Source organism: Orbicella franksi, chromosome 7 (assembly GCF_964199315.1).
Source record: "Orbicella franksi chromosome 7, jaOrbFran1.1, whole genome shotgun sequence".
Taxonomy (NCBI): Eukaryota; Metazoa; Cnidaria; class Anthozoa; order Scleractinia; family Merulinidae; genus Orbicella; species Orbicella franksi.
In genome coordinates this window covers 7,479,712-7,493,308 of record NC_138151.1, presented here as the reverse complement: position 1 = coordinate 7,493,308, position 13,597 = coordinate 7,479,712, and the positions used below count along the sequence as shown (strand labels likewise).

Here is a 13,597-nt window from a genome sequence, read left to right as displayed (position 1 = left end):
CAGCACCGTTTATCCTGTTTGTCGGTTGCCACTAAAGATTAGCACAGCACAGTTCTGAAATGTCTTTAGTGGTGAGTGCTACAGAGTCCAGCAATGCTTGAATCAAACCGTTTGAAGGAACGTTGCCATCTTGTCAAGCGGACTTTCAGTTTCATGGCTTCAAGAAACTTTTTCACGTGAAATGGCGATCTTGCTCAATGTCTAAACAAAACTTGCTGTATCCCTTTAAAGCTTCATTCGCGTTGGTAAAAGTCGGGTAACTTGACGCGAAGTGGATACAGCTCAAACTGAACTAAACGTCGGTTGAGAAATTTGAAAATGAAATTTGGGTAAGGTGCGCATGGACAAAGGAAACTGCGTCGTTAATTTTGAATTCATTATCAAATGTGTGAATTTCTCACGCATATCAAGGAATAAGTTTTGCAAAGTATCAAATCAGCGCATTTAAGTTTTCATTGCATCATTTACATAACAGGTAAAGTAATACTTTAGAGACTACTAATTGCCTCTTAATTCCCTTGGCGTTAATTTTAAATATACTGGTGCATTTTTTCACCTCGCTTTTAGCCGCATCACATTATGTTGGCTTTCCCGCGCTTAAATGTGCGGGAAAACGGGAGTTGGAGCCGTGGCGTCGCCACTAGCGTTAGACTCTCGTGGTATAGCGTGCGAACGAAGATCCCACGAAGCCCTGAAATCAAATCCCTCGACTTTCAGCCAAAGCAATTTGATGGCAGAATTTTACACGAGGTAAAACATATGCGGGCTTTGACGAGAAAAAATGGAGAATGACTCTGTCGACGAGACTGCGCATGCCCGGGGATATTCGTTTCAGCAATAATATTCTTTATTTCGTTCAAAAGGCATAATGTAAGGTTCCTCGGCTTAGCAATAAAAAATCAAACTCATGACAAATGAAGGCGAAGACATAAGAAAGTAAAGCCTTTCAAGCACAAGTGTCAAGGAGTTTGGTTACTACAACCCTCCTCCCCACTGGATGGGATACTCGTCCATTGAAGGGATACCCCCAGCCTTCTGTAAGGTTGCTCGGATAATCAAGTCTGCATCATTCCAGTGGCCCATAAAACCGGAACTTTTTCAGTGGCATGAAGCGACTAGGAGAATTTCTACTCTCCTCTGGAAGGGATGCTAGCCCACCCGCGGGTTTCCTCCAGCATTAAAATTAATTCGTCGGTTTCCATTTATGCATCTATTTTATTTGTATATTTTCCAACTTTACTCTTCTCTACATAGTCTGTCCACAAAGAGTTTTTTTTCGCTACGAGTTATTCTCCTTGGAGCGCGGAGCGTGAGAGCAGTTACGACTCGGGTTTTTTCAAATTCCCAGCGGTTAATATTTTTGCTTGCGATCTCGACGAACTCAAGATAAAATAGAGGTTCTATGGACAGACTACTCAACTTCTCTCTCTTTATTCATTTTTGTGGGGCTCAGCTATCGCACCCGCAGTGCAAGTGGTGTACGTCGCTTTACGTACAATCACGTGACAACTAAAGAAGCGTTACCAATTTCTCTTATGTGGAGCTCTGCCAGGTGCCAGTGGCTGCCATAACTCCACTAATTAAATTTCTTATGCAGTTGACGACATAGCCATTTCTGTTGTCATGAAAAAAATTGGTTCACCCAAAGAAGCTTGATTCTAATACGGTATGACCACTTTGTCTATGTCACGCAATATCAACAATTTTTCGCGGTATTTTTCAAAACGAATTTCTTACCTTTTTTCTTGGGTACGTTCCAGATGTCTGTCAAAAGATTTCTGGGCCAACACAGAGGAGTAGTTACAGAAATTACGGGACACTGAATTCCCATACAACACTCTAAATTGAGCCAGGTTTGCGCCATTTTCAATATGGTGGATTTTAGTTTAGAAAGGTCTACAAGTGTAGATAAATAAAAACAAACCAAACTAGACCACTGATGCAAGGTTATTTCTTACCGCAGTGTGATGAAATAGAAGTACAATTTCTTTTAGTTTTGAGAAGTCTAGAGCTAAAGCAAATAAAGACAAAACTGATTACTAAATACATTACGCACAACTTAATTTATTCATGTTCAAAACCCTGAACCAAATGGATTTAGCTTAGTACTAGATGTACATGATCCCTTAGACAGGATTATGGTCCTTTTGCCTGATTGCTGTTTCGACTGTATTATGCGAATGCTACACGAGAATCGGTAGTAGAAATCTAAAGGATAACAAGTTCTTAACAACAACAAAAGAAATTATTATTTTACACAGGAAGGGGGGTCTCACAAAGCCTTTTTTCTCTTTCCTTGACTCCTCTCCTAAAACAGCATTTATAGTTCCGTCTTTTAGGATTTCGGGTGATTTTCTGTCATTCCGTGTTTCAGGATTTCGGGTGATTTTCCGTCATTCTGTCTTTCAGGATTTCGGGTGATTTTCCGTCATTACGTCTTTTAGGATTTCGGGTGATTTTCTGTCATTACGTCTTTCAGGATTTCGGGTGATTTTCCGTCATTACGTCTTTTAGGATTTCGGGTGATCTTCCGTCATTACGTCTTTTAGGATTTCGGGTGATCTTCCGTCATTACGTCTTTTAGGATTTCGGGGGATTTTCCGTAACTACGTCTTTTAGGATTTCAGGGGAATTTCCGTCATTACGCCTTTTACGACTTCGGGTGATTTTCTGTCATTACGTCTTTCAGGATTTCGGGGGATTTTCCGTCATTCCGTCTTTTAGGATTTCGGGTGATTTTCCGTCATTACGTCTTTTAGGATTTCGGGTGATTTTCCGTCATTACGTCTTTCAGGATTTCGGGGGATTTTCCTTCATTCCGTCTTTTAGTATTTTGGGTGATTTTCCGTCATTACGTCTTTTAGGATTTCGGGTGATTTTCCGTCATAAAGTCTTTTAGGATTTCGGTTGATTTTCCGTCATTACGTCTTTCAGAATTTCGGGGGATTTTCCTTCATTCCGTCTTGTAGTATTTTGGGTGATTTTCCGTCATTCCGTCTTTTAGGGTTTCGGGGATTTTCCGCCGTTCCTAATTCCTCCTTTTAGGATTTCGGAGGATTTTCCGCTTTTCCGCGACTTCGCCTTTCAGGATTTATGGGGATTTTCCGCCGTTCCGCCATTCCCCCGTGCCGCTGTTCCACTGATCCATCATTCCTGCTTTTAGGGTAGTCTCCTCCGCAGCCTTTTTTTTTGGGATGTCACGCAACGAGCGTTGCGCGACATCCCAAAAAACGGCTGCGAAGACTACTTTTAGGGTCGCCCGATGCTGGTCGCCTCGAAAGCTGTATTTCTCGAAAATTACTCGGCGGTTAACGCTTGGATTTTGAATGGATCTTCGATTGAATGCCGCGAGAGAATGCGTCAACCTCTCAGTTTATCTGTTGTTCGATTTGGAAGCCGGGCGATTCTAATTTCTGGATGAAAGTCCGCTTGGCGCTGGAGCGGTCGAAAATGAGCTTTCCACCCTTGTCTTCTCTTACGACGTGGAGTAACAGTCAACACAAGAACCACCAAATCGCTCAAATTCGCAATTTTGAGCCGCAGAAACGACAATGCACAACAACTGAGGTAGGCTTACGTTTATTTTGAGCTTTAACAAAGACATTACTCGATAAAGGTTAACATTTCTTTATATTTCGAACATACAGACAGATGCCGCTTGTATGGGTGCCCTGTGACCACACTCATCTTCATTTATAAGGACATCCTTACTGCGCACGCAAATTCACACGCCACGTCATGCATGAGCGCGCGCACTAAGTAATGGTAATAGGACTGAGTGGAGTCCAATTCGGTCTGTTATCATAAGAGTGATGACAAAATCGGACGACCGCGTAACGGGAGTCCGATATGTTTATCACGAGTATGATTACAGACCGAATTGGACGACACAAAGTCTTATTACCAATTAATCATAAAAATTACAATTTCTGAGAAAAGAAGAATAGCCAAGTTATGAAAGAAAGGGACAATTGGCATTAAAATACCTACAAAGGAGATGTAAACATTTTAAGGCCACCGCACCTCCTACCGGCAATTAGGCGCCAAAACACAAAAGCAAGCACACGCACACACGTAACTACAACTTTGAATGTGACTGGTTGATTTAAACTACAACTTTGAATGTGATTGGCTTATTGAACTGCCCGATAACAACTTGGCAAGTGAACTAGTGGAAAATAGGAGTTTTTTTGCGTTGCATGTTCTTTCTGGCTGCCGTGAAAAGTTGGATGTTAATTACGGGCGAAGCCTAGAAATGGACCTTGATCAATTATAGGCGTAGCGGACCATTTTACCACCGTTTTTGCACCAAAACTGATAACGTTGTTTTTCGATTTGCGATGTCGGAATGTCGTCGATATCTAAACCTGACCATTGTATGGAAAGGCCTAGCCTAGAACTACTATCTGCTTATCAAGAATATCTGATGACATTTAAATTGATGACGTCACAAGCGGTACAAAGAGCACGACTATTGATTACGCATATATGCGTACTTGGTATTCAAAGGGTTAATGATGACAAAACCGATGTGTTGGAACACGGTATCAGCTAAATAAGTTAGTTCACAACATTTGTTTACACATTGATTTTAATGACATTATTATATTGCCTGTGCTTGAAATTTAGGATTATGGTTTGGTCAAAAAAAATACCCATGTCTACAAATATCACCAAGGCATGCAGGAGTGCATTCTTTTACATAATATTAGAAAAATTAAAAGATATCTATATCTGAGGATAGTCTGTGTATTGTCCATGCCTATTACTTCTCAACTCAGCTATTGTAATAACTTTACTACTAGCACTGGTGTATATTTTTCTTGTAAAAATAGAACTGTAACCAGGATAAGACATATTGGAATAAAAACGCTCTCTGGTTAAAAATATATTGAAAACATAAGCTTTCGGCTATCAGTCTATAGCCTGTCACGAATGAAAAATGTGGCGCGCAAGCGAAAATATATACGAATGGGGTGCGAAAAATTGAGAATAAAAACAAGCGTGAAAAAAGCTAGAAGATAAAAATGTAAATGAGGCCTGATTACAATAAAATCGAGTATTGCCTAGGCAACGGTTTCGAGTTGTTTTCCGCGTCGACGGTTTTTGCTGTGTGCCAAGATTCTAGTGTTTTCCGAACGCGGTAATTACCTTTGTCAATGACACAAGCATTGTCGAAATCAATGGAGTGATTGTTTTGCCCGGTTTGTGGTGTTTAATAGAACTACCACTGCCTCTCTGCTCCACAGAGCTCGACCTCCACCACATAGCAACATCACCAAAGCCGAATTGAAAGCCCTAAAGAACCTTAAAGATGACCATGAACGTGTGATAATGAAAGCTGACAAAGGCAACTGTTTTGTTGTTATGGACAAAACAGACTATGACACAAAAATGGAAGCCCTACTTGTTGACCGTGACACCTACCATCCAGTTGACAAGTCACCATTCTCTAAAATTGAAAAAGAATTGAACAACAGACTCCTCGATCTTAAAAGACAAAATAAGATTGATGAATTGACTTATCGCGAACTCCGTTCTACAGACGGTTCTCCTCCCGCCATCCGTGGTTCTATTAAACACCACAAACCGGGCTTCCCTCTTCGGCCGATTGTTTCTTCCATTGGCTCCGCCCTTTACAATACATCCAAGTTCCTTTCGGAAATCCTATCGCCGATACAGAACCACAATGGATATTCTGTTCTCAATTCCTCACAGTTCGCCAAAGAAGTGGCTAATATGGAAATCTCTGATGATGAAGTTATGGTCTCATTTGATGTTGTGTCGCTTTTCACAGCTATTCCAGTCAACAAAGCCTGTGAATACATTCGGAACAAATTAAACAATGACAACACATTACGATCCAGAACATTTCTCAGCACAGATGACATCATTTCTCTACTGGATTTCACTCTTTCAAACAATTATTTTGTCTATAATAACTGCACATACAAACAGATCTATGGCTGTGCAATGGGCAGTCCAGTTAGCCCCATTGTTGCTAACCTCTGTATGGAAGTGATCGAGGATTTAGCTATCAGTACCTCACCAGTCCCACCAAGGGTTTGGAAACGATATGTTGACGACAGCTTTGTGATTATCAAGAAGGACGCCGTTTCTTCCTTCCACGATACTCTTAACGCCTGTGATCCCAAAATTTCTTTCACAATCGAACTTGAAAACAACGGCCAAATTGCCTTCTTAGACACCTTGGTTTCCAGAAGAAATGGAGTTGCCTTTATTGATATATTTCGGAAGCCAACCCATACTGACCGTTATTTGGATTTCTCTTCCCATCATGCAAAAGAACACAAAATCAGCACGGCCTCGACCCTCTTGTTCCGGGCATCCAACCTCGCTAGCAGCTTTGAAGGAAAAACACGTGAAACCAATCATGTTAGGGCCGCGTTAGAAGCTAATGGTTACGCACCGGCTGTTATTTCTAACATTCTCAATAAGAAGCCACCCCCATCTACAGTTCCTCCATCAGAAGAACTGGTTTCTATGTTCTTCAAATGGGCTGATCCATCTAATATGTACCAGGGTTTTGCATGTCTCCCTTACATCAGCGGCCTAACCGAGCCCCTCACAAGATTACTCCGCAAAAATGATATCCGAGTTGTCAACAAACCACTTAAAACCCTTCAACAAGAATTCCCGTCACCAAAGTTCAGACAACCCTCAGATTTTCAATGTAATGTTGTTTACAAAATTCCATGTAAAGACTGCCCTTGGAATTACATAGGAGAAACCGGAAGATGCTTCCAAACCCGAAAAAAGGAACATCAACGAAACTTGAAGAACTTTTCAAATGGCTCTAATGTTGCCAACCATGCGTGGCAAAACAATCACTCCATTGATTTCGACAATGCTTGTGTCATTGACAAAGGTAATTACCGCGTTCGGAAAACACTAGAATCTTGGCACACAGCAAAAACCGTCGACGCGGAAAACAACTCAAAACCGTTGCCTAGGCAATACTCGATTTTATTGTAATCAGGCCTCATTTACATTTTTATCTTCTAGCTTTTTTCACGCTTGTTTTTATTCTCAATTTTTCGCACCCCATTCGTATATATTTTCGCTTGCGCGCCACATTTTTCATTCGTGACAGGCTATTTAACAATTATTCCATGAAACCGCGTTGGATATGAAGTGATAAATAACCAACGAGCGCGTAGCGCGAGTTGGTTATGATCACTTCATATCCAACAAGGTCGAATGGAATAATTGTTTTAGTATATTCTTAATCGGGTTTTTGCCGCCGATTTTTATTTCAACAATTTTACAGAGCGGAAAATTTTTAAACTTGGCGCACTGTTTTCCATATAAGGTAAAACTCCGACTAATGGCTCATAGTCGGAGTTTTTGAGCCAATCAGAGAGCTAGAAATGCAATAGTCGGAGCTGAGAATATACTAAAGACTGATAGCCGAAAGCTTATGTTTTCAATATATTTTTAACCAGAGAGCGTTTTTATTCCTATATTTTTCTTATTTAGTCTTAGATGAATTTATTGTAAACCACTATTGATCAGTGTATGTAAATAATGCTACAGTATAAAGATTATTAAAAAGTTATTACTATTTAACAGCATTGTCATTTAACTAGATATCCTTAATAATTCACCAAGTATCCTATTAAGATTTTTGCATCGGACACCCTCATATTTTGCTACTCTTAGGCGACCTATTGTCCTTGACAAAAACTTTGGGGAGACTGAGTGCAAGCTTTTGGCACTGGCATTACTGAGATGGTGGGAGGACAGTGACCTCATGGTTAGTGTGCTCTGGATTGAGAGGTCCAGGTTCGAGCCTTGGCCAGAGACATTGTGTTGTGTTTTTGGGCAAGACACTTTACTCTCATAGTGCCTCCCTACACCCAGGTGTATAAATTGGTACTGGTGAACTTAGTGCTGGGGGTAACTCTGCGATGGACTAGCATCCCATTCAGGGGGGGGGGGGGGGGAGTAGAAATACTCTTAATCACTTCATGCTACAGAAACTGGGATATTAGCTCTGGCCTGATAGGCCACTTGGTTTGTACCCAGATACTTACAGATATGGTTCAGATACAAAATGTGAGCTCTGATTGATCAATGGTTTTCAAAGGCAACCATCGACCAATCATAGCTCACGTTGGTTACTCAGTCCATCCCAGAGCTCCTAGTGCCAAAAGCTGACCTCTAATCTTCCCAAGTTTCTGCCATTGGCAATTAGTTCAAAGTGATTTGTTAGGTTTTGGTGTTCTTGGGAATGGATCGACAATGTGTGATCCCAGATAATGCCTGTTCCCCCCCACAGAGGAGACTGTTGGATTTCCAATCCCCATGAGGAATATGGACATTTTCTCAAGAATAATGATGTCTTACTGTCTACTTGAACTTAACCCCTACTATTTTAAACTGTTGTTTCCCTTGAGGGTTCCAATTAACAGGGTTCAACTGTAACAATATACTATAACCATGCAAAGAGCATAATGCAAATTAGTCATAACATGACTAAGCTGGCTCTAAGAGCCCTTTGATTATAATTTGGGAAGCATTGTAAAATAAATGCATGTAAATATGCTAAATTAATGTTAATTTCCCTGTTGTTTGAATTATGGAAAATATACAAATATATAATTTTCAAATTAGATCAAGATATCTTAAATTTAAAATTTTTGTCACTGTGAATATATTTTTTAATAGTTTTGTTTGATATTGGTTGTTGTGATATCTTCACTAATATTCATGCTACCTTGCTGGTATTTATTGTTATTATTATTCTTATAATACTAACTGTTCGGTGTTGTGGTAATTATTTCTTTAATAGAATTTTTTTAAAAATGGTTTGAAATCTGGGGCCCATTTCTCGAAAGCCCCGGAAACTTTTCAGGTCCGTAAAGCCATTAAGCAAAGTCTTGAACCTTACAATTACAGCGCTGTTTTATTCACATATTCTTTTATGTGAAGAGAGGTTCCCTTCATACAAGAAGTTTTAGACATATACACTTCTCTATTTCTAGATACAGATGAACTAAAAATGGCTTTATGGGCCTGAAAAGTTTCCGTGGCTTTTGAGAAACGGGCCCCTGACCTGGGTTGTTTGAAAACCAGTAAATGTTTAAAAGTTAAAAGTTACAAAAAGTAATATATATACTGTTTGGATAGAAATATCTTTCACTGCTTATGGTTGTGTAGGTTAAGATGAATCAAACTTGATCAAAACTGAAAGACAAACAACATAAACAGAAAACTGGACCGAAAAGTTACAAAACTGAAATCAAAATTCTCTCTAATCCTGGGTTAGTTTAATAAGGCTTTGAACAACCCAGCCCACGATATTTGAGACTGTGGTAACTTAATTATGTACCACCATTGATACAATATAGGTTTATTGCAAGAGATATATGGAGAGACTGTTGCTAAATTTAAATTTATATCACTCTAGTGAAATGTCCTCAAGTCGCCTAAAATTGCCTTAAGTCGCATAAAGTCACAATGTCTTTTTGGCCAATTTTGCTTAAGGCCTTAAATCGCCCAAAGTCACCTTAAGTTATGGCGACTTAAGGTCCCAGATCAGAGTAGGCCTGAAACAAGTGAATACATTGAATTGGCAAAGGAAATTCCTTTACAAAGCTATTATAATCTAGACTAAAATATGCCAAGTTCTGTAGCCAGGGGCACTCGACAAATCAAAATGCAAAGTATCATTGTGGAAGATCTGCCAAATCACTTTCATAAAAGACTAGAAAATGTGTTGTACAATGATATCTCGATAAGATTCTGAAAGCCATTGAACCTCTCTAATGCCAAAACATGTCTTCCTGTGGCATTTTAGTTCATTTTGCTTTTCTCAGAATATTACGCTGCTATAATTCAGGTCAAAATCCACTTAAACATCCTAAAAAGCCTTGAGAAAAAAATATTTGTTTTCTGAGGCATATGGGATAGTTATGATGGGGTGCCCATGGGTACATTCATTTTGATCTAGCCTCGGGCAACCCTAAAACATGGAATTTGAAAACCAGAATCAGGAACTGAAAACCAGAATCCGGAATCCAGAATGACGATAGAAATAATTCACTCCAGCAATGTCTAATAAACAGATATAGGGGAAAATATTTTGTTGTTATTTTGCACATTATTTAGATTCTCAAAATCATAGCCTTTGCTAGAAATTATGGTTGTACGGCAGACTGGGAATCCTTGTTTCAAAAAAGGTCAAGTTTGAGGTCCTTTTTACTTGGCCTCTCAATTCTTACAGGCAAAAGCTATGCAAAATAATTTTCGCATATGTGAAGAACTTATTTTCTTTCATTTGTGGATTCCGGATTCCAGTTTCCGGATTCTGGATTTCCGGTTCTGGATTTCAGTTTCCAGTTTCTGTGTTTTAGGGTTGCTGTCTAACCTCCCTTGCTGATACCCTTTTGGCTGCTTAAACCAGCAGTTTTGAGTGTCACATGTAGTTTTGATGCTTTATGGATTAATGATACAAGAGAATTCTCAGTAACTCTCAAGAAGCACTATTTGCTTTCCCTCAGGTTAGTTTGCTTGGCATGGTCTGATACGTTTGCCGTTGACAAATAGAAAACAAAAGAAAGCTCACCTCTGAAAGCATCATATCAAACTAGATTTAATGCCAGTGGCAGCAAACCCTTCTGAGCAATCATTTGCCATCATTGGCTCCATACCAGTGCACATGGTATTTTCCCAGTGACCAACATTTCGCCATGCAATCCAATTAGTATGGTTAAACTTTCATTTCAACTCTGTCAGCCATCAGTTTGTTTCCCAGTACACCGCTTAAAAGATAGAAGGGATCCTTGTGAACCCACCCACCACAAGACAACTACCGTTGCTGATAACAAAACAAAAACACTGATTTTTTTTTTTCGGGAGATTCTTCCGAGTTTGCAAACACTTAGTGGCGCGATTTCAACCTGATGGGACCCAGGGTCTTGATGACAAATTTCCGTCTCAGTCTGGTAATGCCCCATGAATCGTTTGCCAATTTCAACCGTTGTAAATGTGACATGATCTTTCATCATGTTCTTTCCCTGACGTTGCTCGCAAGGCTACTATTGCGTGGCTCCAGAGTTGAAATGAAAGTTCAACCACTGTAATTGGATTGTACGGTGGATTTTTGGCTGGGGAAATTTTGGGTGGGCTTAAACGAAACAAGTACTCAGCCTAATGTTCTTTTATTTATGAACCCAGGAAGCAAAAAAATCGCTTAAATCCCATTAGGTCAGGAAAATAGCTATAAAGGAAGCAAGAAACACACCATGGCAATAAGGAATGGCTTTGTTGTTGAGAACTTTTGCATGCAATTATCTTCTTGAATTCCTCAATTGGCAACCTTGTTGTTTACATCACTCGACTCTCACACTGAGATTGGGCTGCTTGTGATTTCCTTTGTGAATAGGTCTAAATCCCGGGGGGGGGGGACTCCCATATAAAATGGACGGGGATGCTCGTCGGAAATTTTGAATTTAAACCCTAAAAGAGACCAATCTGGGCGTGGCCGAAGCTTATACAGACCCCTAAAAGAGACCAGTTTATAATAAGAATCGTATAGCAAGCAAAGCATGTGGATATTTTTAGCAGTGATCAAATAACCGTTCTGTGTAAGCCGCCGAGTTTCGTATTACACTCTTGTAAAACAATAGACAAAGACATTTTGTTACAGTGTACTTTATTGTTTATATGAACCGAGTAAATATAAAGAATCAAAATTCTTTCTTTTTTGTTATTTCTTCGCGTGCAACCCTAAACGAGACCTTGACGGCTAAAAATAATAAAAATTTTGCCCAGAACACCCTAAGCGAGACCAAAATCCGAAATTTACACCCCTAAGCGAGACGACAAGCATCCCCGTCCATTTCATATCGGAGTCCCCCCCCCCCCCCCCTGGGGTCTAAATACACCAAATAGCTCAGCGTGAAAGCGATTGCTGGCAATGTGGATATTGCTCGTAATGAGACATACAAAAACAAGACAGAAAATGAGTGTAGACAGAAAAGTGCAAAACAGTGAAGTCGTACAAATACCAATATTATGAGGAAGAGCACTGGAAGTCGGCAGGTATATTTCGCAGGTCGCAGGTTGCAGGTTGCAGGTTGAAATTTAATTATAACTGGAAAACCGCTGGCACTAAAAATAGTTGATAACCTACATACTCGTCAGGGGTTCTTACATAAGGTAGTTCACCTCTTTCACATAGTGAAAACACGCTGTTATTAGTATTGAGGCCTTCTTTGGCAATCTTCTAACTTGTTACGCCGTGTACAGAAACCAGAGACTTCGTACGCTTCGCAACATGTTTATGATCGCACTTGGTGTGAGCGATGTTCTCATGTCCATCAAAAACACGATCGATCCGCTATAAGTACTTATCGATCGACACGCGAGACCCGTGAAATCTCTTCAAAGCCATCTGGATGGCCGCTCCACAGATGTTTCCATCGATTCCAGATTTGGCTCGGGTCTTCCCTCAACAACAGAAGATTGCCATCACAAATGGAGCAAATAAATGAAGAAATGAAATAATATAAAATTTTAACTGACGGAGTATACTAGCACAAGCTCAGTGTGGTTTACTCACAGGGAAGAAACCAAATTCAGCAGATATTTCAGATGATATTTCAGATGTTTCTTCAAAAACAATAATTCATTGCAGGCTTAAAATCATAGGAATATACTCTCCTCTCATCGCTTCGGCCGGCTTGGCATTTAGGTGGAAGCCACCTTTCTGAGCGACTGTAAACAGTGTCATGTAACAGTCACGGTAAGTCTACCAACTGTACGTTTCTTTTAAGTGCCAGCGGTTTTCCAATTATAATTAAATTTCAACCTGCAACCTGCAACCCGCGACCTGCAAAATATACCTGCCGACTGAAAGTTACCAGAAGACTGAATTACTGCCGGACTGAAACATTGCTTAAGGTTTCTTTACACGTCTGCATTGGTTGCCGCGACGTTCTCTTTGAAAACACCAGAAACCCGCTGTTGTGACACTCGCACGGCTCCAAAGCATCACCGTTGGACTTTTCAACCACAAAAACTTATAGAAGCCAAAAAGATCAGAAAAGAGAGGTCGAGAAGGGCATTGTCTACTTTACTTTTACTCTACTTTTGAGTCAAGGCCAAGCACATCTACGTCTGGCGCGCCAAGTCAGGAAAGACTGCACAGAAATTGACGTTTTAGGGTCTGTTTTCCTCTACATACCATAAATGTGCCTCTGTGCCCCTCTTACATGCTGTCTCCCCGAAATAAGCACAACAAGTTGAACATAATAAGGTTAAGATCCCCAACTGTGGGAAGTAAACCAGTCGGTGAAGTGAGCATGTCCCTAATGACAAGTACCCAAGAAACCGAGGTTGTTCGCAGCTTGTACCTTACCTAACACAAGGACTGTGTGGAATAGCGTGGTGAATCCCTGTGGCTTGCCAGCAATAATGATTATTGCTGATTAATATCACCATTATTTTGACCTGGACCAAAGATCATAACTTGCAGGTTCGTTGTACTCGGTTTTAAATCTATATTAAGTCCTAGAAATCAAGGACGCTGAAGATTAAAGCCATAAACAACAAAGCCTAATGGCTTACC

At 40.2% G+C, this 13,597-nt stretch overlaps 1 protein-coding gene across 1 annotated transcript; it reads left to right on the top strand.

Moving 5' to 3' along the window:
- The first annotated feature begins 601 nt into the window (after positions 1–601).
- LOC145492823 (uncharacterized) lies at positions 602–9,023 on the top strand. Its single transcript, XM_081472201.1, has 3 exons — positions 602–750; positions 5,223–6,498; positions 9,009–9,023. The coding sequence occupies exons 1-3, from the start codon at positions 602–604 to the stop codon at positions 9,021–9,023; spliced, it is 1,440 nt and encodes a 479-aa protein (XP_081328327.1).
- Positions 9,024–13,597: the final 4,574 nt, after the last annotated feature.

Bases quoted from the DNA above. Each gene is read 5' to 3' on its own strand.
- LOC145492823 (XM_081472201.1), top strand. From the start codon at position 602: ATGTGCGGGAAAACGGGAGTTGGAGCCGTGGCGTCGCCACTAGCGTTA. The intron at 751-5,222 runs GTAAAACATATG...GGTGTTTAATAG, and splicing joins ATGGCAGAATTTTACACGAG to AACTACCACTGCCTCTCTGC.